This window comes from Leopardus geoffroyi, chromosome C2, assembly GCF_018350155.1.
Source record: "Leopardus geoffroyi isolate Oge1 chromosome C2, O.geoffroyi_Oge1_pat1.0, whole genome shotgun sequence".
Lineage (NCBI taxonomy): Eukaryota > Metazoa > Chordata > Mammalia > Carnivora > Felidae > Leopardus > Leopardus geoffroyi.
Window position 1 is genome coordinate 98,043,680 of NC_059333.1, and position 26,361 is coordinate 98,070,040.

General features: G+C 41.6%; 1 protein-coding gene across 4 annotated transcripts in view; it reads left to right on the forward strand.

Annotated features, from left to right (window-relative positions):
• GOLIM4 (golgi integral membrane protein 4) overlaps positions 1-26,081 on the forward strand; it is an 81,230-nt gene extending 55,149 nt beyond the window's left edge. The window contains exons 6-16 of one of the 4 annotated variants that reach the window (XM_045503043.1): positions 263-345; positions 913-996; positions 4,289-4,447; positions 8,535-8,867; positions 10,521-10,768; positions 11,757-11,839; positions 13,185-13,294; positions 16,188-16,355; positions 16,946-17,014; positions 24,028-24,108; positions 24,378-26,081. In XM_045503043.1, the coding sequence (XP_045358999.1) occupies positions 263-345; positions 913-996; positions 4,289-4,447; positions 8,535-8,867; positions 10,521-10,768; positions 11,757-11,839; positions 13,185-13,294; positions 16,188-16,355; positions 16,946-17,014; positions 24,028-24,108; positions 24,378-24,527 (1,568 nt within the window). In that variant the 3' untranslated portion in view covers positions 24,528-26,081. The remainder of the gene's footprint in view (positions 1-262; positions 346-912; positions 997-4,288; positions 4,448-8,534; positions 8,868-10,520; positions 10,769-11,756; positions 11,840-13,184; positions 13,295-16,187; positions 16,356-16,945; positions 17,015-24,027; positions 24,109-24,377) is intronic. The other 3 variants (XM_045503044.1, XM_045503045.1, XM_045503047.1) reach the window with 3 other exon arrangements.
• Positions 26,082-26,361: the final 280 nt, after the last annotated feature.

The following is a 26,361-nucleotide window of genomic DNA, read 5'->3' on the forward strand; positions in this document are numbered from 1 at the left end:
GAATAATTACAACTCCTTAACTTCTACACTGGGTAGCTTCTTTAAAAGTATTTAAACTATCAAACCAGATTGTTTTGGATTGTCCGGCTGAACCCATGCCACATCCCCAAATGATGTAATTTTGGTTGATTTGGCCTATTATGCTATCAAAGTTAAAAACAAATCCTAAAAATAGTTATGTGAAGTTTCAGATATGAAACTAATGGAATCAAAAGCCAGAAAATCTCAAGGCTTTAGGCACTATTTTCTTTTTCAAAAATAGAAACCGTGTACAATTTGAGAGAAGAGAATAGACAACTAAGGAAAGCGCACCAAGACATGCACACACAGCTTCAAGACGTCAAGGTAAAACAGAACTGAGCATTTGACTGTTTACTATTGGCCTGCTTTACTTTGCAGAATGTCTTTAGATGTTATTCCCTAATTGACCTGCATTACAAATCCACATTGTTGTTTTGGGCTTTGCGTAAACTGGAGCGTGCCCAGTACTTTTACCACTTCTGCATCGTGAGCTAAAGGATGGTCTGAAAATGCATTTTCGTTCGTACTGAAATGATTCTTTTGCTAGATGGTTGCATTTTAATAAGCTTTGTGTTTACCACGTTTTATTAATAATGAGATGTTCCTTTGATTTTGATTTCATCGTGATTATGATATTGATACTACACTTGATCTTAGCCAAAAGGCCAGAAGCGATTAGTGATTATGACGTTGAGGTAGCACATTGTCGGTTTCAGAATACTACATTCATAGAATCTTCTCTCTACGATGATTTTTGAACTTAGCAAATGCTATGAGAACAACAAACAGCCAGGCAGGCAAGGTGCGTGTGGGTGCCCATTCCGCTGTCAGCCAAAGCAGAAGTTGTCTTAGAATGTTAAATGTCAACATGTAAAATTCTTTTTTGTGTAGCAACAGCATAAGAATTTACTCTCCGAGCACGAACAACTTGTAGTGACTTTGGAAGACCACAAGAGTGCACTAGCTGCTGCGCAGGTTAGCAGGGTAGCAGCCTCTATTGGTTCTTGTTACAGTCTGCTTAACCTTTCCAAATTCCTTATGCATGTAGTCTCTCACAAGCCAATCTTCAGTAAGTTCCTTAGGACAGAGCTCTCCTGATCCTGAGGATCCTGCATGCTTTCAAAATTCAATCAAGAGAATATTAAATAAGCCTTTGATGATGATGATGATGATGATGATGATGATGATGATGATGATTTTTTGCACTGGTAGTATGGTACCTATGACTGTCTCTACTCTCCAGCAGCCCCTACATGCAGTGGTCTAATACTTGTTTAAACTACAGAAATCATCCCTTGTATCTGGTCTTCTGCCGCTCTCCGCCCTTTTGATGACTCTTCCTGTAGGATCTATAGGATTTTATGATGCTAGCTACCTAAATAAATAATTGTCAGACTTTTTCTTCCATCCTTCCCTCCCTCACTTCTGCTTTCCAGCCTACAGACACTCCTTTTAGGACTAGGCTTATGAATTGTTGGTCAAATTAACAGGAAATAAGAGATCTCATGTCAGTGGAGAAGGAAAAACAAGAGTCGAAAGGTCCATTTGTTCAAAGCCTCGAACAGTCCCTGGCACAAAGTGGGCCTGTAGTGGATATTTCCTGAATGAACAAACGAACAAATACAAGTGTCAGAGAGCTTTTTAAGGCAGTACCATACTGTGATTTACAGCTTTCTAGTAGAAGCAAACCAGTAGAAATGGCTAGCTTAATCACTGGGTCTGCACATTTTTTTCTGTTGGAAGAATTAAGAGGAACACCAACTATCTGCCCAATTCAGGAGACTATGCGTTACTTCTTGTCTTTATAAAATTATAAGAAAGGTAATATGCTGGGCCCTGGCCCGTCTTAGAGACTATAGCATCTGCATTTGTGGGACTCCTTTTCAAGGTAGTCATTGAGTATCGCCCTCTGAAACTGTAGCTGTGTGGTAACTTTTCACATGTGTACAAATCAAATTGACTTTGGGAGATTATTTCATTCAAAACCTTCTCTATAAAATTTTTACCAGGAATTTATTTGAGGCTGTTTTTCATGCTGAAAAACATGACAAACCAATTTGAGTATTCTGTGTGCTATCATGGCCACAGACATTAGGCTAAGCAACAATTTGAAAATCCAGAGAAATGTAAGTAAAAAATGCATTTTACAAATGACCAAAACCAAATTGCGTAGTAAGCTTGCTGGGAGTGTTATGGACAAGATTTTGTAGTAGAAAAAAATATTTTTATGTAACTTACGTATCATATTCTATTTCTTTCAAAATCTTTTCTGCTCCTTTGATGGGGGGCTGAAGTTCTCCTGCCCACCTGCCCCACCCCCACCCCCTAAATCATTATGCCAGAACTAGGTGCAGCACTTAGAGTCCCCCCTCTGATCCCCATAGTAGTACTTTCCCTGGCTCTCCTTAGAAAGTAAATACTGCTGTAGGCACCTACATTTCTTACGTAAATTATCTTACCAGACTGGGTCTTGACAACCTGATTTTTAAATGTAGTTGAGTGGAGAGAAAGCAAGAATAGAATAGAATTTGAGTTTACAGTTTGCCAGGGATCTTCATAAGAACTTTTATACAGGATTTTATTTAATATTTACAGTCTCCTGAGTTATTACATTGTGTCCTTTTTATAGCTAAATAAAGTGAGGTCAAAGAGAAATGAAATAGCTGGCCCAAGATCAGTGACCAGACCAGATCTGAGCTTCAAGTTTAGGGCCTGCGGACGTCACGGTCACGTGTAACTTGTAAGCAGGCATTTTTGGAGACTTTCCCTCTTCACAGTTCCATGGGCCTTGCCCCACACCCCGTCGAGTCATAATTTCTAGACTGGGGGCTCAGGAGACTGCATTTTTAACATGACCCTTCCATTATTCTCAGTGCACACTAATATTTGACAGCTGCAGCATTACTGCTTTCAAATATGTATCTAGGAGGAGGAGAAAGGAGAAATATTTATTAAAAGTATCACTATGTGGATGTCTTTTTTTTTTTTTTTTCCTTTGACCTCCAAAGTTGGTTTGCAAATGTTTTGATAGATTTCTGGGATAAGGGCCATCATTAGCCATATGGCATACCTTTGTACAAATTATAAGGAAGCGCTCCCCTGAGATAGATTTAGTGAGAAAACTTCTTCACCTTTGTGTGAATTGGAAAAAAAAAAAAACTCAAAAGGCCCCTCTTCGTTGGGGTGAAAGAGCACTACGCCAGGGTGCACGGCTGGGGCAGTGGGGTGCCATCTGGACTCCCACCTCCACTCACCTGCTCTATTGTGCACACTGGCTGGGAAACTTGTTCAGAAAAGATTGCTGTGTTCTCTGTGTTTACGTGGGTGTGTGTTTACACACACAGCATCTCTGTTTTGGGATAACAGTGCTGGTGTATGTGATGAGCTAAGTATGAGCAGTGTCTCTTGATTTTCTTAGTTAAGGTATTTGATTTTTCTTCTGCCTTTCTAGTTCCTTGTGTTAAAAATATTGCACATGCACACACACATACAGACCACCACCACATATACACAGACACAGCTATAAGAGTATATTGTAGTTTAATACTTACAGTAGTGCCTTTATCACCTTAGAAGAAAGGTTCACAGCTGAGGAATAAAAATCTAGGCTCATTTCATGCCTATGCTATTCCTTTTCTAAATCTTCAGAGCACAATACCGTAAGCATTCTGGAAAGTAAGGGACCGTATTTGAGCACAGGCTGATGGGCAGAAGGGTGTGGTCTGAGCGATTTTATATATATATATATATATATATACATATATATGCTAATGTTTTTATATGTATATCTATATAGTTGCTTATTTTAAGCTTATGATTCCTTTCCACTGAAAAACATTACTTAGACCATATTGGTAAAAGATATCTGCACTTGTATTTATATAATTATGTGAATTTTTAAACAGATTTTTTAATGCTTGTAAAACTGATTGCAAACTGTCTTTTAATAATGATATTTATACTAGGAAGTTATTTATAAAAATTCTGACTGTTTAACATAGCATGAGAAACTAACATCTGTCTTAGATATTTTTTCTCTGCTCCCTTTATGTCTAATTCTCATTTGCATGTGCTTAAAAATGGTTAAGCTTGTCCAAGTAAGAATAGCTAATGCATGGAAATAATCTGCATATTTTTCCCAATTTGTACTTCGGTATAATATTTTAGTCTAGTCTTCCAGTGAACCCTAATGTCCATCCATGAACAATGTATCTCTTTCCCTCCTCAAATTGTACAATTTGCATCCAATTGTGCAATTTATACACAGACACAAGTTGCTGAGTATAAACAATTGAAAGATACTTTGAATCGGATCCCAAGCCTTCGCAAACCAGAACAAACAGAGCAGCAGAATGTTACCCAGGTGACACATTCTCCACACAGGGACAGCACAGCGAGGGAGAAGGCAGCTGGAGAGCCGCGGGAGGTAAGAGGCGTGAACTGGTATTCTGTGGTGGGGTCACTTTCCCCATCAAGCTGTCATCAGGTGAACTGCTCGAAATATTGCCGACCCTTCCTTCAGAACAGTGGTTCTCAAATTTTAGCATAGATCAGAGTCCCCGGCAGGGCTGTTAAAACACAAATAGTTGGGCCCCAGCCCAGAATTTCCAGTTCAGTTATTTTGGGATGAGGCCTGCATTTCTAACTGATTCAGCTGGTCTGGGGAGTACACTTTGAGAACTGCTGTAATATTTTCTGGGAAAGACTCTACCAACTTTGTTTATTCATGTGGGTTTATTTTTTTTAAGGAGCTGTTGTGCTGAGTTTTTTACTTATTTATTTTTTCTGTTCATGTCATTTGGGTCGTTAGGGGGCAGAGTGAGAAGATTAAATGATCATAAGGATATTATGTGATAGCCCACTCAAGTATTCGGGTTGATAGTATAGTTCTGGGTCCACAGAGAACAAGCCAAAAATTGTATTTAAGAGGTCTCTATACAACTACCAAATGTATGAGTGCTAGTTTCTTAATCCACTTTTTTTTTTTGTGTTCCTGTTCTTCATAAAAGTTGAGCCTTGCTTAAAAAATATCTCCTAAGTGAGACATCAAAAGTAGGGTTACCCTTATCCTTAACTCTTACAAAGTTGTTTTAATTACATGCATAATAAATACAGCACATATGACTATCTTTCTTCCTGAAAAAGTTGATTTTAACAGCAAATGTTCAAGAAGATGTGCCCTGAGTTACCATCTTGATGGGAATATTTAAGTTGCTAGGAGCAGACTTCATGGAAATCTTCAGTCATGCAGAGCATTCCTGTATAGACAGGACCCTCTGTATCTTCTGTGGTTACTTTTAACATAAGAAAACATGACCAGATCTCTGGCCTGGGGATCGGTTCTATTCTTTATCCTAGTCTGACTACCAGTTTCCTGGGTTAATCTTGTAATGACTTACACCTTTAGTTTTCTCATCTGTGAGGTGGAGAGAGTAGTTATCTGCTGGAAGCTTTCTCACAGAAGTGCTATGGAGATAAATGGCACACGTTTGAAAGCACTTTAAAGAAATACTTCATGTAAAGCTAGGGGCAGTATTATGTCAAACACGCCAGGTACGTGAGGACATTGGTAAGACATACATCTCCAAAAGTTGTCTTCAGATGTCTGAGAGACGACTTTCTTCCTCCTTTTGTTTATTTATTTTATTCTTTTTTCAGATTTTTCTTTAAATTCTAGTTGGTTAACATACAGAACATATAGTGCAGTATTGGTTATAGGAGTAGAATTTAGTGATTCATCACTTACATACAACACTGAGGGCTCATTCCAACAAGTGCCCTCCTCAATGCCCAGCACTATCTAGCCCATTCCCCATCCATTTCCCTCCATCAACCCTCAGTTTGTTCTCTATCATTAAGAGTCTCTTATGGTCTGCTTCCTTCTGTCTTTTTTTTTTCCCCTTTCCATATGTTCATCTGTTTTATTTCTTAAATTCCACATGAGTGAAATCATGTGGTATTTGTCTTTGACTTACTTTGCTTAGCGTAATACACTCTAGCTTCATTTACATGATTGCAAGGCAAGATTTCATTCTTTTTGATAGCTGAGTAATATTCCATTACACACACACACACACACACACACACACATATACACACCACATCCCCTTTATCCATTCATCAGTTGGTGGACATTTGGGTCCTTTGCATAGTTTGGATGTTGCTGATAATGCTGCTGTAAACATCGGGGTGCATGTACCCCTTCAAAACTGTATTTTTGTATCCTTTGGGTATACGTAGTAGTGCAATTGTGGGTCATAGGGTAGTTCTGTTTTTAATTCTGAGGAACCTCCATGCTGTTGTCCACTTTCCACCAACAGTGTGAGAAGGTTCCCCTTTCTCCACATCCTCACCGACATCTGTTGTTTCCTGTGTTGTTAATTTCAGCCATTCTGACAGGTGTGAAGTGATCTCTCCTCATGGTTTTGATTTGCATTTCCCTGATTATGTGTGATGTGGAGCATCTCTTCGTGCGTCTGTTAGCCATCTGGATGTCTTCTTTGGAAAAGTGTCTATTCTTGTCTTCCCATTCTTCACTGGAATATTTGTTTTTTTGGGTGTTAAGTATGATAAATTCTTTTTTTTTTTTAATTTTTATTTTCTAAATGCTTTTATTTATTTTTGAGAGAAAAAGAGAGAACACACGTGTAAGAGGGGGAGGGGTAAAGAGAGGGGGAGGACAGAGGATCCCAAACAGGCTCTGCACTGACAGCAGAGAGCCTGATGTGGGTCTTGAACTCATGAACCGTGACATCGTGACCCGAGCCAAAGTCAAACACTTAACCTACTGAGCCACCCAGCCACCCCCAGTTTGATAAATTCTGTATAGATTTAGGATACTAACTCCTTATAAGATATCTCATATGTAAATACTTTATTCCATTCCATAGGCTGCCTTTTAGTTTTGTTGATTGTTTCCTTCACTGTGCAGAAATATTTATTTATTTATACAGTCCAGTTTCTCAGTTCTACCAATTTAAGAAGATGGCTTCACATTTATTTCAGTTTGGAAGAACAATCTGACCAAAGTAGTCATTTTTTCTGATAAAGAAGGTGGGAAGGGGGAAAGGAGTGATTCGTTTTCTTAACGGTATTTTATCATTTCTTTTTTGCCCCTCCTTTCTAAGTAATGAAGATCGAATGGAAATCTCTGAAACTTTCAATCTGGGAAAACCAATTTATTTATTTATTTTTTTAAATTTTTTTTTTCAACGTTTATTTATTTTTGGGACAGAGAGAGACAGAGCATGAACGGGGGAGGGGCAGAGAGAGAGGGAGACACAGAATCGGAAACAGGCTCCAGGCTCTGAGCCATCAGCCCAGAGCCTGACGCGGGGCTCGAACTCACGGACCATGAGATCGTGACCTGGCTGAAGTCGGACGCTTAACCGACTGCGCCACCCAGGCGCCCCCTGGGAAAACCAATTTAAATCAACCAATTTTTGAAGAGGAATTTTCTGTAAAAAAAAAAAAAAAAAACAAACAAACCACAAAACATGTCTTTTTTGTTGTTGTTCAGAGTTTTCTATATTAACACTACAAAATATTTACAAAATATTTCCTCGGATTTATGAGGAGATGCTACTTTAATATGTTAAAAATGTTTTATTGTATGGTTTAATGGGCACTATTTTTAGTTAACATGGATGTCTATTAGTAATGGCATTCTTTTTTTTATTAGTTAATAAAAATAAACCCAACTCATCCTCAATATCATCTTATCCTTCTCTTTTCTTAAATTAAAAAAAAAAATTGATGTTTATTTTTAAGAGAGAAAGAGACAGAGCACTAGTGGGGGCGGGGGCGAGTGGCAAAGAGAGAGGGAGACACAGACTCTGAAGGAGGCTCCAGACCACAAGCTGTCCGCATAGACCTGATGCGGGGCTCAAACTCACGGATCTCAAGATCATGACCTGAGCTAAAGTTGGATACTTAACTGACTGAGCCACCCAGAAGCCCCTGTCCTTCTCTTTTCAAATCATTATTATTTTTTTTTAAGATTTATTTAAGTAATCTCTACACCCCACATGGGGCTTGAACTCATGACCCTGAGATCAAAAGTTGCATGCTCTTCGTACTGAGCCACTTAGGCACCCCACTTTTCAAATATTATTGAAAACAAAGTTTACATTGAAGAAAATCATGTAAGCACTTCATCACTTGAAGTTTGAGAGTTTTTTTTTTTTTTTCCTTGTTCTAAAGGAAAACAGGAGTTAGACTGCTTTTGAGGGAAGTTAGATTGCAATGTGGTCATGTATAGGCTTTACTCTTAGGTTACTATTTGTATGCTTCCTACGATGAGATTTTACTGATGTTATCTCTATTTTATAGGTGAGATGACACAGTGAGAAGAGTTAAGTGACTCCATTGCAGCCATACTTTTCAGTCAGGACTGTATTTCTAGATTCCCAAGATTTTGCTTATGTTGTAACCCCATAGACATGGTAATAAACAGGTTGTATCACTGCTTTCAAAGTAGAAGAGGGTCATTTCCAGTGATGTGCTTGGCCTAGGTGTCTCGGAATAATGATGTGTGGCAGACACATGAAGCTGTTCCTAGAAGAACAGAAGAAACAAAACTTTACCCTCCCACCCAGAAAGAGGCAGAATTTCAGGCTCCAGCAGAGCTGAACCAGCAGGACACGGAACCCAGAGAGCCGGAGGAGCGTCAGGTGGAAGAGGAGCACAGGAAGGCCCTGGAAGAGGAGGCCATGGAACAGGTCGGGCAGGCTGAACATCTGGAGGAGGAACATGACCCATCGCCAGAGGAACAGGATCGGGAATGGAAGGAACAGCGTGACCCGAGGGAAGAAGCCAACCTTCTGGGAGGGCACGCTCACGCAGAGGTACGAGGTCCTTCACCTCCACTGGGATTCTGTTTCGACAGCCAGGATAGGGAGCATGGCTTTGTTTTTAAACATTGAAAAAGCCTCCCCATATACAACAATCTCTAAAATAAAATTCGAGCGATTTCACTAAATGTTACATGCACGTATGTTTTTTAGATGCACATGTTTAAATTTTTTCGTGTAAGGTTAATAGCATAGCTGCTCCCATCCCTCAGAAAGCTGACCCGAAGGAAACAGAAAGCTGTTGGTGTATCTTCTTTGTCAGTAGTGCGTAACAAGGCAGCCTCATGCTCACTCAGGTCCCTTGAGCAGAAGGAGGACAGATAAGCGCCTGATGGGGCACCTCTGGGGAATGTGTTCAAGTTCCAAGGGCAACTTGAGGCCCAGAAAGGTCTCATTTTCTATGACCAAAAGTCTCCTTCTCCCTGTTCATTTACTATCAAATGGTAGGTTGGCTTCTGCACATTCATCTTCAAGGTGGTTATTAAGTTGTCAAAAGGCTGATCTTATCACTTAAGGATGCCCACTGGGTGAGTATGTTTAACCAATCTCTGCTCAGTCTCCCCCTACCGGAGCACTCCCCTCTCACATAAATAAGGCTTTTTCTCTTTGAAAAATCCATTATTATTAGAAAACCGAATTTAAAAGAACTTGAAGCAACACTGAGTGCAGAGAGATATCTTTCTTCCTCTGTCTCTAAGCTGATCCTTAACACTGGGCTACCTGCCTTTACATATATGCCAGTCACTTTGTATTTATGCCTCTGAGGTTTTGTTCGGCTTCGAGCTTTCTAAGACTTCAAGCTGCCTGAGGCTTTAGGCTGAGTAGATGTAACAGCCTCTGTTGTTGGACTCCTTGTTGCAAACTTAGCATGGAGAAGTTTCTCCCAGTCTTGTGTCCCTCATACGGCCTTTTTCAAAAGTAATTCCCCTTTGGGTTTAATTCCCCTTAACCCTGCACCTTCTTTTCTTTGGTGAATATTGGGTGTGCTTGGGTTGGTTGGGAGAGGGGGTGATGATGGAGGAGTGAGTGGTGGGTAGCTCAGTGGGAAGCAGAGTTTAAGAATTCCTGGATCAGTTTTTCCTTTCGTCAGAAGGTACTGCCTTCTCACCCATTCTCTTTTTCCTTGAAGGAATTTGTTCTCTGCCCCTCTGCCCTTACCTGAAATTTGGCTTTTTTGGCTGTGGTCAGCCTGAGATTGGTTCCGCATTCCTAGAATTAATTGACATCGCTGGATCTTACACTCTTACAGCTTCAGCTTACAAATTGCTACAATTAATGTGAGGTTACTACGTGCCCACTTAGAGCAGCACCTTTTGAACATCCGTTCAGTTAGGGTTCAGAAGGGATTTGCCCTTCTGTTTTGCCCTCTCCCGTGTGAGAGGGAGCACGTTGAAAATCTGCCAAAATGCCAGCAAATCGGGAAGATGGGTTGCTAAAAGAAGCCAAGGCTGACTCAGAGAGTTGGGAAAGAGGGGTTCCGGCTCAGGGTGACCTTGGACCTGAGGTGTAATCCCAGTTCACCTGACAGATGGGTGGGTGTTAATTAAGTAAACCAGGCCTGCCGCCAGAGTGTGTCAGGGGAAACCAAGGAAGGGGTGACCAGAGGTGCGGCCTGTCCCCGCTCAGCAGCGCCACCTTTCCCCCCAGGTGTATCCCTCCGCCGGGCCGGCCACCAAATTGCGATCGCCCTACGAGGAGCAGCTGGAGCAGCAGCGGCTGGCGGCGAGGCGGGATGAGGAGGCGCAGAGGCTGAGAGAGCAGCAGGACGCCCTGCACCAGCAGCGGCTGCAGGGACACTTGCTGAGGCAGCGGCAGCAGCTCCTCGCCAGAGAGGTGGCCCGGCAGAGGCAGGCCGGCCCCGAGGAGGGGCGGCCGCAGCCCCCGGAGCAGCTACGGTAGCCTTCTCCGGATGGTGCACGCAGCCCTCCTCTCGTTCTTCTTTCTGAGCAGGGCACACAGCTCGGGGTGCCTGTTCCCTGTGAGCTTGGGGGGAGGGGGGCCTCCTGTAGCCGGAGCGGAACAACGACTGGAGACCTGAATTGCCAAATATTTCATTCTAAAGCAATCAACTTTTTTTTTTTCTAATTAAAAACGTTAGATCTTCAAGCTTACTTTATTTAAAAAAAAATTTTTTTTAATGTTTATTTATTCTTGAGACAGAGAGAGACATAGCATGAACGGGGGAGGGTCAGAGAGAGAGGAGACCCAGAATCCAAAACAGGCTCCAGGCTCCGAGCTGTCGGCACAGAGCCCATGTGGGGCTCGAACTCACAGACCGTGAGATCATGACCTGAGCCGAAGTCGGATGTTGAACCGACTGAGCCACCCAGGCGCTCCTCCAAGCTTACTTTATTTATTTTTTTTTTTTAATTTTTTTTTTCAACGTTTATTTATTTTTGGGACAGAGAGAGACAGAGCATGAACGGGGGAGGGGCAGAGAGAGAGGGAGACACAGAATCGGAAACAGGCTCCAGGCTCTGAGCCATCAGCCCAGAGCCCGACGCGGGGCTCGAACTCCCGGACCGCGAGATCGTGACCTGGCTGAAGTCGGACGCTTAACCGACTGGGCCACCCAGGCGCCCCTCCAAGCTTACTTTAGAGAGAGAGAACCTAGCAGGTTCTGTGCTAACTTTATCTTACTTTACCACGTGAAAGGTGTTTTATGTTTTTTAAGGTATGCTTTGAAATTGTAGCTGGAATCTTTATTAAACCCAATAGCATAAGTTTAAAAAAAAAAAAAAAGAAAAAGAAAAAAGAACCTCTAGATGACTTTTTAAAAACTGTTGAAAAATTCGTTTATTACTACCTTTAAATTTAAATGACTTCTGTGAAATTGTGCCGCCGAATTTGTCACTGAATTGTTAACATTTGTGTCTCTTGCAGGCAGCAAGGTCATTATGACACTGTGGATCACGATATTGTTCAGGGAGCAGAGGACCAGGGCGTCCAAGAAGAGGAAGGAGGTGGTGAGACTTCTCATATTGTCAATACGTTAATGAAATTACTTGGTCACATGGAACATCGACTCAGAGTTGCGTGCACATCTGAGTACATACAAGCGAGACTTGTGTACCACATGCCTTTTGTCGCTGCTGCTGTTATGTCGCTGGTAATCCTTCCAAGCAGTGCACATTGGTGGCCACACCTGCCCAAGATCATCTGTTTCCTTCCTAATATTTTTTCCTACAGTTTAAGCTTTTTTGTGTACTGAATTGTTCTTTATGACACATTATCATAGGACTGTTATACTCTGGGAAATGGCTACCTTTTCTCCTTACCTTGGAAACCTTTGGATCATTGCCTTGAAAGTTTTTCAGATTAAGGCACTAGTAGCTTTCACTTGTGGCAGGCGACTCGTATGCGATTTATCAAATATCCCTTCCTGTATAATAGAACTACAAAGTAACAGTTTCTCTGGCAACTCTAACACTCAGATATGTATCCTCTTTAAAAGAGGCTAAAAGAAGGTGATTACCCAAACTCCCTCTATAGCCTGTTCTGATATTTTATAGCCCTCATAGTCAAGAAATTGTTTTCCTTATGTCCCCCTGTGCAGCACTTTCAGCTTTTTTTGTTCCATTATCAGTAAGACTAGAGAACAGTTTGTTCTCTTATTTATTTAATGAATCCCTTGGTGCACTTGAAACCTGATGGTAAGTTACCTTGCATCTCTATTTTTTATAAGCTAAATACTCTCCATATACTTAACCTTTTCTCTTATATCTTACTTAAAAAGTTGTTTGTTCTTCTCTTTGTATGCTCTTACCTAAATTTCCTTTATGGAATTTTATTTTTCTGAAAGCAGCAAATATCTATGTGAGTTGAACTGTGAGATGTATCTTTGTGGTGGCATCCCTCATCACTGCTGTGTGATGAGGTGTTCTTTTTTCCATTTCCTGAGACGTTACCAGTTCTTCTTTTGGTACCTTGCTATTTCCTTTGATATTACCAAAAATTAGCTGACAATTTTATCAGTGTCCAGTTGACTGGGCATGCTTTTGTTGAGAAAGTTTTATTATTGTTTTTCATATAGCAAGGGGGAGAATGAAGCTCTTATAAACATTTGCTTTAGAAGATTAGCATGTGTCAATCACCCATGCTATCTCCTTAGACACATGGTCTAGGAAAAGGACCTAGTTTTATTCAGAAGAGCTGAGGTGTATGCCTTCTGTTGAATTAACCTCTTTCTCTTTGGAGGAGAGATTGGGTGAAATAGTCTGTAGGAAAGCCCACTGGTGGCTTTTCTTTGAGTGAAAGGGTAGAGTCCTGTCTGGTTCATCTGTACTGATATTAGTTCCTTTGATCTGCTAGCCTATGAGAGAGATAACCAGCACCAGGATGAGGCAGAAGATGACCCAGAGAACGGACATGAGCCTCAAGATCAGGGTCCCCACGAAGCTGATCCAGACTCCGAGGCAGATGTAAGTGTCCTCTCTTTCGGTCATGACACTTAGAAACTCACAACGTGGAAAGGAAACTTGAAGGTTTACCTGACACCACGCCTTTGGCTCTAGATATGTCTGTTATTTCATCAGTGCAGAAGGAAGGTGGCTTGCGTAATTATATAAGCAATGTTGTTAACTGTAAACTGAGGGTGTGTTGGGGGAGACTGGCTCAGAAGCTGCTCTAGAAAAACATAGGAGTTTCCCTCTGACAACTTCTAGATCAGGAAAAGCAATGCTGAGAACCACTGAAATATGCAGTAATTCTGAAAAATGAAAAAAAAAAAGTGTGGGAGTTAGAGAAGCAGAGAAAAGAAACGAGCCATTCTGGAGCATGTTGAATAGTCTGCTAGGGTGTTATGTAGGTCGTGTGACTGTCATCTCCCAGCAGTAAGCAACCATTTTAATCAGTACATGAAGTAAGGATGTGGGGCTTGAGAAATGGGGAAAAAAACTGCTCAGGTACCATAATGCTGTAGAAAATTTAGAATATGAATCGGTAGAGACCTGATAACCAAGAATGTCCTTTGTGTTTACCAAGAAAGGACCTAGATCCCAGTTCACCTGTGTAGCCGGGGGGCCTGAGGCGAGCAAGCGTCAAGTGAGTGCGTTCTCGCGCTCGTGTGTAGATGAATTTTACAACTTGCTTTAGCTTTCCTGTCATCTTTTGCTAGTAAAACCACTGCTACGTTTATCTAGTCTATGCTACCTTATGGGTCTTGTTTATATTGAAAGGAAGATCCATATATCTTTCCTTGATACTCATTGAGAAAGTCTCCCTCATGGTAGCTGCTTAAAGCCCCCTGGATGGAAACAGCTTTAAAATTTTTTTTAATTTCTTTTTAATTTTTTTACTTTTTTTTTTTTTTTTATGTGTGGAAATGGCTTTTGTACTTAACTTGAGCGGAGCTGTAACAAAGCACTTTTGCCTGTGACTCCTGGGTTAGCACTTGTGCAAGTGCGCTCAGGAAAGGGTGGGAGCTCTGGAGAGTAGGGGAGTAGAGCTGGTGACTGTGGAGGGACAAGGGAGTATCTTACGAGAGCAGCGAGAAAGTGGATGTGCCTGAGAGGATGCAGGGCCGGTGAGAGGGTGCCTGTCCCAGTCTCCGCCCTCTGGGAGGTGCTGCGTGCTTTGAGGGTGACCATCTAACCCTCACTCTCCAGTCAGCACTCCACTTGGTCTGGAGGACACTGCTCTCTTCCTCCCATTCCTTCTTTTAATTAGAAATCATTACCAGCTTGTCTCTCTTTGTCTCATCTAATTTTTTTTAATTAAAGAAATTTTTTCCAGTTTTATTGAGGTATGTTTGATCATTTGTTTTTTCAATTTTTTTTTAACGTTTATTTATTTTTGAGACAGAGAGAGACAGAGCATGAACGGGGGAGGGTCAGAGAGAGAGAGGGAGACACAGAATCTGAAACAGGCTCCAGGCTCTGAGCTGTCAGCACAGAGCCCGACGCGGGGCTCGAACTCACGGACTGTGAGATCATGACCTGAGCCAAAGTCGGACGCTGAACCGACTGAGCCACCCAGGCGCCCCTATCATCTGTTTATTTGAAGGTAACAACTGTGCCTGTTACACTTCACCTATTACTTGCGTCGTGTTGGACCCTGTGTGTACATTTCTGTGGGCTTTTGCAAAAGCCCTTTGGTACTTTGTTTTTGAAGAGAATGTGTTATATTTTTCCTGTGTTTCCACACGTATTATTGATAATGCCCAGAAAGAAATCTATATATAGAGATTGTGGAGTAATTGGCGTCTGGAGTAAAGGTGATGACTTGTCACTCTGTATTCCCAAGAAAAGTGTCATCTGCTCTTAAGTGTGTAGTCGGGGATGTGCAAGTAATAAGTCAGCTGAGACCGGTGAGCTCTTGACTATGTTCAAGGCTCCAAAGTGAATTGAAGTGGAATCTTGTTGCCTGGAGAACACTGATACAGATCAAATCTTGCTCTGAGGCCTCAACTCTGGGAGGCATTTGCTGCTTCAGCTAAGTGTCCTGTTGGTGACCCTGGAGTGATCGGGAAGCTCCTGCAAGCATTATCATCCCTGCCCAGCTCAGGCTTTAAAATCTGAATCTTTATGAGGACATGTATTATTGTGAAAGGTGCTTTGGGAGTTTAAGTGGAAAATGGAGATAATTGTCAAGTCGATCATGTGAAGGGCATTTGTTGAACACCATAACTGAGAGCTGCTGGAGGGAGGGTTGGGGGAGAGATTTTTCAAGATTTGTTGCCAAAGACTGGGTTCGCTCAGTTCTTTTTCTCTTGTCCTTTGCCAGTGCAACATTTCTCTTTCGTGGTAGTGATCGTTCTATAGAAATTGGTTCCATGCTAGATACCAACTGTTTACTTTTGGATTAGCCCCTTCAAGCACACCCTTTCTTGAGTCCTTTCTGAGACTTCTCGCTCTTCAATGGCTGCTCACCCCCTTAATGTGTAAAAAATTGCTCGCAGAGGAAAGCTTGTCTGTATGAAAATCAGCATACTCAGGAAAGATGTTCCTCCTTGCCTATCTAAATCCCCCATTTTAGTGATTTCTTTTACATGTTCTGTTAGCGTTGATGAACTATTTTTCTGGTCTGTTTAGTTCCACTCCCATTTCTTGTGCTACAGTTTGGAGGACTGTCTTGGAATCGCTTGCCGAAAACAAGTGCTGTCTGTACTTCACTCTGATCCATCAGCCGCTGACAAATAAAGCAGGAGTTTTGTCTTTTGACAGTGGGATGTGTACTTGTGGGTCTTGGCAAGGATAGAGTCGAGCAGTCTGGTGAAGGACGATTTCATTTTCTGCCAGTGTGTGGCCTTTCCAATGAAATTAAGTTTGATCCTGGATTTTGAGGTAGTGGTTGCTTTTTATTAAAATTTCGCAGAGGGCGGCTGTAGAGGATATAAACCCAGCAGATGACCCCAATAATCAAGGCGAAGATGAATTTGAAGAAGCCGAGCAAGTGAGAGAAGAAAATTTGCCAGATGAAAATGAGGAGCCAAAACAAAGTAATCCAAAGCAAGAGAATGCAGAAATGGAAGAACATTTGGTGGTAAGCAGACGCTACTACAGAGGGTGGTTTTTTTGTTTTGTTTTTTTTTTTTAATTTTTTTTTTTTTAACGTTTATTTATTTTTGAGACAGAGAGAGACAGAGCATGAACGGGGGAGGGTCAGAGAGAGGGAGACACAGAATCTGAAACAGGCTCCAGGCTCTGAGCCGTCAGCACAGAGCCCGACGCGGGGCTCGAACTCACGGACCGCGAGATGGTGACCTGAGCCGAAGTCGGCCGCCCAACCGACTGAGCCACCCAGGCACCCCCAGAGGGTGGTTTTAACCCGGGCATCTTAATAACTGCCTGATTAATGCAGAAGGTTAGTCCTAAGGCACACTGACAGAAGGTTTGCCTCTTTGGTTGGTTTGTAGGCCACGATGTGAAATGATACGGCCACACTCAGAGAGAGCGAGAGCGAGAGAAACACACATCCTAGGTTTTGTGTTGGGAAGGATTATTCATCATTTCCTGGCCATCGATGCACTGAAAGTACATGTGTCATGGCTGCAAGCTTGCTCTTTGTCCCAGAGAACTGTAAAATGCATCTCCCGCCTTCAGTAACCCAAGCCTCCCCTTTTGTTTCAACAGATGGCAGGAAACCCAGACCAGCAGGAAGATAATGTTGATGAGCAGTACCAGGAAGAGGGAGAAGAAGAGGTAGGGAGGTGGGGTGCAGGAAACTGGTCAAACTGCTTGGTGCGTCACACTAACCTTAAGGGGCAGCGTGGGCTTTGACGTGCCTTCCATAGACACGTTCAGAAAGACATAGTCGGGATGAGAAAGGGTGGTTCAAGAGGAAATGGACTGTGGAAAAAGGTGACATGTGGTTAGAAAGTAATAAAAAACAGGGTAGTAGAATCCTTCTTTCTGGGTCTCACTAGAAATTTTGAACTAAAAGAAGTCATCCAGCCCTCCCGGAATGGTGGACTTAGGGCTATGTGATATTTGTAAGAGTATTTTCTCTCGTTTCTTCCCCTCATAAGAGAGGGAAGAACAAAGCTTTGCATGGCAGGTCTGGGGGTCGGGATGAACCCTGTAACTTGCTCTGCAGACGTTGCCATAGTGCTGCCTCGCGGGTGCCTCAAGTGTCCACTGGAAAACACTTAACACCCTCCAAAAACATTTTTAGGGTCTCTACTTTTTGCCTTTTCTCTCCTGAGAATTTAGTGTGATAATGAGATTTAATGATAAAGAAAAGGAAAAATACATGAGGAGGTCAGTTGAATAAAATGCATTTAGGTGGAATTTCGTAAATTTCATTTTAGTCTCCTTGTTATTGTAAACTTCTAACAGATTATCGCTAACTAGCTTTGAGGAGCAGCCCTGTCCTGGCGGCACATCATGTAAGTGCTGGGTGAATGCCATTGTTCGTAGCTGGTTAGTCTCCGCTCCCCACCGAACGGACCACTGAAGCCCCGAGCCTGGGGAAATGATACGAAGGAGGCCAAGGCCCCGTGTTTGGTCTCTCTCTGGCCCAGGAAATGGTCTGCTAAATCAAAGCTCTGGTGCAGAAGTTTGATTTCCTCAGCCAGGTTTCTTGCCCATGTGGGCTTCAGCCCTAACGGGAACCGCGTGAATGGATGGACAGATGGCAGCCTGAGCCGACGCCCCCACCACTGGGGATCCTGCTCAGAATACGCGAGCTACCCCTTTGGCCAGTGCAGTTCCCTCGACGAGCCCTGCTTTCTCATTGTTGTTGCATTTGTTGTCCACTTCTCAGAGCTCATGTGAAAGGGTGTGCTTATACCGGGAAAACAGAAAGGGATGTTGCTGTTTACAGCCACTGGCCACATACATCTCTAGTCACATGTACATTTACTGGCTTGATCTTTTTATCCTTTCCTTTTCTCATCCTGCCGTTCATCCTGGTCGAGATCCTGAGCTCTGTTATCACAAGAGAACATTAGAAGAACTAGCAGCCTTGAATATTAAGATATTTGGCAAGAAAAAGATACTCATCTGGACTTCTCTTGTAACAGGATGTCTGAACGAATATTACTCTGTCTCATTATGTCAGATGCCAGGAATCTTTGAGGGATTAAAGGAGAAGAGATTCACCTTGGCTTCTTTTTAAAAATGCAGAAGGGTAAACATAAAATTTTAATCAGTATTTACTGATTATTTTTCACCTTTATATTATGTCAGTCAAGGTGGAGAGAGCAGTCCTGTGATCCAAGACGGATCAAGGATAGGAAAAAGAGAAAGAAACAGGAGGGGAAGAGAGGGGTGGCGGGCAGAGGTGAGGGCTGCAGGCGGGCTGAACTGACCAGAGCCCTGTTCTGTCCCTGCAGCGGGCCCCCAGTCCTGCTTCTCTTTCTCTGGTTCCCTGCTCTGAAGTCCTGTCTGGTGCCTCTGCCCCACGTTTTGACCCTGTCTTGTGTAGGTTGCACAGCCTCCCATGTGGGACTGCTCTCAGCGTGCCTTTCTCTCTCTCCTGGTGACTTCCGTCTCTGCCCCCCAGCGTCCCTTGCACAGGCTGTGTTGCATTCCTTGGGCAGTTCCTGAGATGGTTAGTTATGGGACCTTTCCACCTTCTTCCACTGTTCCAGTCCTTCCCTTGAGGAGGGAGAAGACTGGTCCCCAAATACAATTTAAGGACTAGTAATAGAGACGAAGTTCTCAGCAGACTGAAGCAAAATGAGAAAAGGAGGTCTACAGTATGTGAGAACGCATAGCGCGTTGTTTGTAGATGCTGTGTGTGAGACATCTGTGGAATGGTCTGGAAACCATGCAGGGCCCTGTAATGTGCATTGTTCTTATCTGCACCGAGCCCCAGGGTCGTCCAGCTGTCCCCACTGACCACAGGGATGTATGGCTCATTGCTGCCATTGGTTCCCCTCCCTTCTATCCCAGGTCACCTGACTTCTGTCAGAGCTGTCCCTGCTCAGAGCTACAGCCCATCAGACTTGTGACTTGAGGGGCATCTGGGTGACTCAGTTGGCTAAGCGTCCAACTCTTAATTTTGGCTCTGGTCATGATCTCATGGCTCATGAGACCGAGCCTGGCGTCAGGCTCTGTGCTGACAGAGCAGAGCCTGCTTGAGATTCTCTCCCTCTCTTTCTCTCACCTCCCCTGCCAAATAAATAAATTAAAAAAAAAGAGAAAAAAAAAAGACTTGTGACTTGAGCTCAGAGAGTAGGACCCAAAATAAGTGCGCTTTTTGGAAATTTGCACCATCCCTGCCTTCTTTTATCTTAGTGTAATAGCATTACCCTTCTAAGGCATAAAAGTGATGGTTATGAACAAGTGTTCATGGCTTATTGTTTGGGACATTCATGTGGGGATCCCATCCTTATGTCGCTTACTGTCCAGATTTTTTTATCTACTTATGAGCAAACGAGACAAATTATGGCTTTGCCAAAAAGTGCTGTGTGTGCCTAAAAATTATTTAAATGTTCAGAAAAACCCCAGAAATTAAATGACTGAAAAATCTGAGTGCTCATTTTCTCCAGTGTAACTGAAAACAGATTGATCTGAACGCTCGTGGGAGAGTGCGCACAGGGATATTTGGTCAGCTTTAGTGGCACTGCCAGCCTGTGAGTCGCCTTGTGCAGGCGGCACAGCCTCCCCTGCGAAACATCACCCAGCAAATGGTGGTGTCCGTCAGTGTGGCTGATGTTGCTGAAGCCTCTCCTGTGTCACATGCCATCCACCTCTTTGCATCCTAGCCTATTGTACTGCGTAAGGCTCGGCCTTCCGGCTCCTGTCTCATCCCGTGACGTCCTTGATGTGTGAAGCCAAAGCCCGTTTTAGACCCAGTAGATCTGTCTTATTTTGGCTATTAAACTTTGCTACATCACATAGGGACTGTTTCTAAAAGTGGCTAAAACGTTAGATTTCAATGAGTAAAAATGAGTAAAGAGGAGCAGCGTTGGGAAGTTTTTGACAAAATGTTCGCGTCAGCTTCAGCAGGTTACTGAAGAGGGTTGAACGTGGAAGACGTGGTTGGTGTGTCTCCATATAAAGGAGAAACATCAGTCTAAACATGTGTGAAAATTAGAAACTTCCGCATCATTTGTTCCTTTTCAGTAATGCCTTTTAAGATGAGTTTGAATTGTTTTTGTTCCCAATACAAAGAATATACTACCAGAATAATAGTGTATACATATATATATTTGAAAATTATAAAATTTTTATTTGTGGGTTCCCTAAATTAATTTACCTCAGATTTGACAACTGATAAATAACCCGAATTTTCCACAATAGGTCTCCAGAGAAGAAAGACCTCACGCAAGTGTGTTTCTCTCTCTGGCCAGAGACATTCTTAACCCAGCACTCCCCGTCATTCAAACTAGTGGCTCTGAGTCTTTGCTGTGGCTAAGACTCACCTTGGAGAGTGTGTGAAAAGTACAAATTTCTGGATTGGACTTCACCCTTGGAGGTTTTGATCTTACCTGTGCTGGAGCCTAGTAATCAGAGTTCCAGGAACACGCTGTTTGGAGAAGCATGCCTAGGACAGGTGGCCACGGGCGGATTTGGGGAAGTCTGAACCTCCTGAACCTTCTGTGTAAAGTGACATGTATCTGTGTCTCTTTGCATACATTTGCATTTCTTCTCAAAGTTGTAAAAGGGTTCATGACTCCCCCTGACACACAAACACACAGAAAATTTTTAAATCACTGATTTTTATCAAGCCCTTTTATTTTACAGATGAGAAATTTGAGCTTCAGAGAGGTCAGCTAAGTTTTTGAAGGTCACACAGCTTGTTATTGTTGGACCCATGATTAGACCCCAGCCAGGTCTGATTTTAGAGGCTACGGTAATTAAGGCTGTAGCAAGTATGGTAACTAAACAGTGGATAGGAACGAGTTCTTCTTTATAGAAGTTAGTGAATGCAGAGGGAATGGTGGAATTAGAGAGTCGCCATTTTTGTAACCTCTAATTAAACGGGTGACTTAAGAGCAAGTCATCAATGGGTGATCTTGCTACATGAGTGGAGGTCAGGGAGTTGTATCACGGAGGGGTCAGGCTTCTGAGCTCCTTGACCAACTTGAGCCTCATTAAAAGTACCAGGGACACGTTTTATATGCCTCCTGATGCGGTGAAGATATAAAATATGCAGTATTACCTTTGAAAAACTCTTGCTTTGTAAATCGAATCCATTTAAGTCTTAAACTTCCTTTTATAAGAAATGTGGGGGCCAAAGGAAATAAGTGATACCTTAAAGAAGCAAACAAATGCAGCATGTGGGTCATTCTACAGGAAAATGAGTTAATAGCATTAAGGAAAAATGAGGGGAGCAGAACGGATGTTAGGTGTGGCCTTTGTTTGGATTATTAGACCAAACCTACTGTAAATAGACGTTTTGAAGATAATCAGGAAAATGTGAAGCATGAAGTAGACATTAGATGATACTGTGGGATTACTTATCAGATGTGATAATGGCTCTATGGTTATGTAAGAAAAATCCACTGTTTTTAGAGATAACATACTGAGATGGATAGGGGCGAAATTACAGTGATTTAAAATGTGATAAAATTATGATGAATAATGATGTCTAGAAATCTTAAGAACCCTTCATCAACAAAAATAAAGAACAGCGATAGGTGATTGCAAGGGCAGCAACGTTGAGGTAACTTTTGGACCTTGGTGATGGCGGTAAGGAGTTCTTTGAATTATGTTTTATTTGTGTGTGCTTGCGAATTTTCATAGTAAAAACAAGCGACCTTATTTTTATGCAGCCAGCACTTTGGAGCCGGTTTTAATGAAGGTTTTAATCCAGGTCTGTCTGACTCCGCAGCCTATGTTAGGGTTTGGCAAACTACAGGCCTCAGTCTGTTTCATAAGTCAAGTCTTACTGGAACACGTCCATTCCTTTTTGTTCGCGTACTGTGCAAGGCTGCTTCGGCACCACAGGGGTGGAGTTGAGGAGCCGCTCCAGAGACTTTACGGCCGAGAAAGCCTGAATATGTATCTGGCCCTTTACAAAAAAAAAAAGTGTGTCGACCTTGATTTATATGTTCTTTCCACCATGTTGCAGTTTCAAGGCAGTTCCTTCTCAATCCCAGCTAAACCAAATTTAGTGTTCACTAGTATGTTTTCCTTGATAATGCTCTAAAAGACATGTCTTTGTTTCCTGAAATTGATCGGGACACTTTGGCAGTTTAATGATGTTTCAATGAGTGAGACCGTAGTATATGTAGTGTCAAATAAGTGGTTCGGTGTTTTCATCCCAGCACCCTGGGGAATGTCATTACGGGACTCTGTGACTAAGGGCAGAGGAGAGGTCATGGACCACTGGTAGAGCTTGCAGGTGAACTAGGGTGTTTTCTCTTTAGCTCGCGCCACCGGAACGTGTGAATACAAAAACCCTGCTCTATGCCTCTGTGTCCAGAATGTACTTATTTGGTGCCATCGTACTTTAGGGCCTGTGAGTCTGGCTGATGTTGGGCTGATTAGAAGAGATTCACGAAAGCTGGGCTCTGTCTCAGGCATCTTTGAAGGGTCATGTTTGTAGGCTCTTAAGCCAGGTTCCCTTCAAAGCTTGTGGGGTGGGTTGTGACTCATCCCTGTCATACCTCAGATGGACACTTAAGAGGCAGCCCTTAATTTGTTCCTCTTTAATTGTAACGCCTGCATACTTGCCCTCCTTTGCGCATTTGTGGGATTTTTAACTCCCCCAGCCCCCAAAACCTGGTAATTCTGTGTGTGATTCCGGAAGACTTAACTCTTATACCACTGTCCTAGGACAAGGCAGGTTTGCTTTTCGTCCCAGTACATGATACTTAACTGATGGTCAGCAATTTTTTGATACTCAGCTGACTTAAATCTTTTGGCATACATAAGGTTGTCAAAATACTTAAGTTAGAAAATGTTTTACCTTGCATTTTTTGTGCAATGTAATCATTAAATGGAGATTATTTAGCAAAAATGTTTGGATACTTTCTTTGATTTGCATTTTGAAAAAAATAATTGGGATCCATGACACATACTAGGAATAGTGCACATGACAGAAAACTACTTAAAACAGACATGTGATGTTAGAACATTGAAGAGATGGAGGGATTTGAGGCAGTTTAGTAACTATTTCATGAAGAAATGGAAATGATTGTGTTCTGAGCTCTAGATATTTTAGCCAGAGAACTTTTTCTTAATTAAGAATTGTACATACACATTTTCTCTGTTTTCTACTACATTGTATACAGGTAATGGTGTCTCTTCTCTGTGCCTTTACAGAGCAGGCATTTGCTGCTTTGATTCTCTTATTCATTGACTCATTCATTCACCAGTATTTATTAAGCAATTGCTGTGTGCCAGGTATATATCTTGGTATTGAAGACAGTTGAGTAAGACATGGTGTCTGTCTTCATAGAGGTTACATTCCATCAGAGCCTTCAGACTTCTGCAGTTCTCCCATTTGGAAAAGGGGAACTTTTAATTTCATAAGCTGAATTTCTTCAAGTGTTAATCTTGGAAGTTTAATGCTTATTCAGAGAAACTGGAAATTCACACACAAAAGTCCTAGGCTCTGAATTAATCGCGTTGATTTCTTTGTAGGACGTGTGTTGTACATCTCTTCATAGCTAATAGACAAGTCAAGCCTTTGGCTTCTGTCCTTTTTCAAATTCATCTTTAGCTTGATTTTGTTTCTACTACTTTAAATGAACTTTTTGGAAATCAAACTATTGAAATTATAAAAAGTGTCACCTGGTGTCTCTGGTTTCTCTCAGGTTCAGGAAGATTTGACTGAAGAGAAAAAGAGGGATTTAGAGCATAACGCTGAAGAGACCTATGGTGAAAACGATGAAAACGTGAGTGTGGGACATACATTTCGGCCGCGTGCATGTGCGTGTACGTAGGAGATGTGAATAGCTGCTTGTGTAGATACCACTGTGTACGCCTGAAAGTCTGTGATGGTATGAGGATTAGGGAAGACCGCACTGTTGCCTGTTGGACCATTTTTATTCACTCTTTTCTCTCAAAGTGAATAACTTCATGCCTTTTTTTTCTTTAAAGAGGGAATTATTTATATCACTAACTCTATGCCCTCTTACTTTTCCCTTCCTCTTTTACCTTTAAGGCCGATGAAAAAAACAATGATGGTGAAGAGCAAGAAGTTCGAGACGACAACCACCCCAAAGGCCGAGAGGAACCCTATGAGGAGGAGGAAGAAGAGGAAGAGGACGGGGCTGCTGTTGCAGAGAAATCCCGGCGAAGAGCTGAAATGTAATGGTGCCCGACCTCACCGACAGTGCTCAGCCAACGGATTCTTTTCAAGCTGCTCAGACATAAATCTGCCTACTGAACTCTAGGATATTTAATTACAAAAATTAAGAAGTTAGACTTTTTTTTAACTTTTGTATTAGAAATGCTCATACATTTATATGAATATATTTTGATAACCTAGGTTAGAGCTTCTTTTATATTCAAGCTAAACATGGGCAAGAAGAGAAAGAATAAAGCAAACCTTGGCCTTTGAATCTCATTTTTCATAAATTAGGTGATGTTGGAAAGGGCACCGATTTTGTATATTTCAGCTTGTTACTTTTCTGTCTTCTAGTTTCCAGCTGTTCTGTTGTTTGCCTTTAATAAAATACAGGATTTCAAATAGGCAATACTGCAGAAGGCTGCAGATCCTTTAAGGAGAATGGTCAGTTTATTAACTGCTGCCTTTCTGAGGTTCTTGTGAGGTATAGTTCTGATGGAATTTTTACCCATCTGTCTGTCTCTGCAAGAAGATCCATGTACAGAGTGACATACGATTGGAAAGGCATTTTGGCTATAAAGACATTGTTTTTCAGAATTTTTGTATCTGTTAGAAAAATGTTTGGCTTTACTTAAAATCACAGCTCTTCTTGAAAGGAATTAGGTTTTTACATGAGATGGTACTAAAACCCACACGACAGTATTCTGGACTTTGACACTCCAGTATTCAAACAAGGTAGGGCACATCAGTGCATTAACCTTCCTGAAGGACTGACACCTTGTTTACTAACTAGTGTGTGTGGCTGGTGTTTTCTATGTGAGCACCCATTCAGTTCTTTTTTTCTGAAGTCACCTAGTGATATCCTTGTTTCAATATCCAGTTCTCTACAGTACTATGTATTTCCCCTGTAAGCTCTGTTTCTCAGTATGTAATCACTTTGATAACAGGAATGAACATGAAGGCATTCCAAATTATACAGTTGAATTAGGGTTATTCTTCGAAAAGTATTCAGTGAAATACACGTGGTAATATGATAGACCCTCATGATTTTTCCATTTGCTGGGATTGGGCAATGAATTACAAAAGTCCTTAAAATAAAAAGTTAAAAATCAAAAATATCTTTCGGGGTAGAGACATATTTGTCTCTCTATATAAAGATTTTTTAAATACATAGAATTAGGTTATATAACCCATATGTGTGTGGTTTTATAATAATACTCTCAAATTAATAAAGGCAAATTTCAATTTCTACCATTGTTGTATGAATGCAATGTTATTTTTTAATAACCGCACTCATGTATGGTTCTGATTATCCCAGCGGAGTGATTGTGTATGTATGCATAGGAATGTTTTGTTCAAATGTATTTTGGATTTTCAATAATCATAGATCAAATTTTACTTTTATGTATAAAAACCCTTTATGTAATGTAAAATGTATAATATTGTACATAATATTCAGAATACAATTATTTTGGTAAATTAGTTTGTATTTTTAATGTCCCAGTTGCAGTATTTAATTATTTGAACCATATTGAAACTTGGTAATAGTCAATAAAGCTATGAAAAGCAAGTGGTAAATCTTTTAAAAGTCTGTGATTTCTTATTAGTTTCTGATCTTATTCTTCAGCTCCTTTTTGTAAAAGGAAAAATTTTAGGAGGTTGCCAGTATATATTAATGAATTCTAAAATGCCTTTCCAACCTTTACCTACTTTTTTTATCTCTTTCTCTAATTGGATTGGTACTTGATTTTTTTTTCCCCCTTTTCTAAAGAAAGAGCTAAGAATTGTTACTTTATTTGAGCCAGTTTTGGTGAAGAAAAAATAAATAGGTACAGAAACATAAGATGTTGTCATGTGA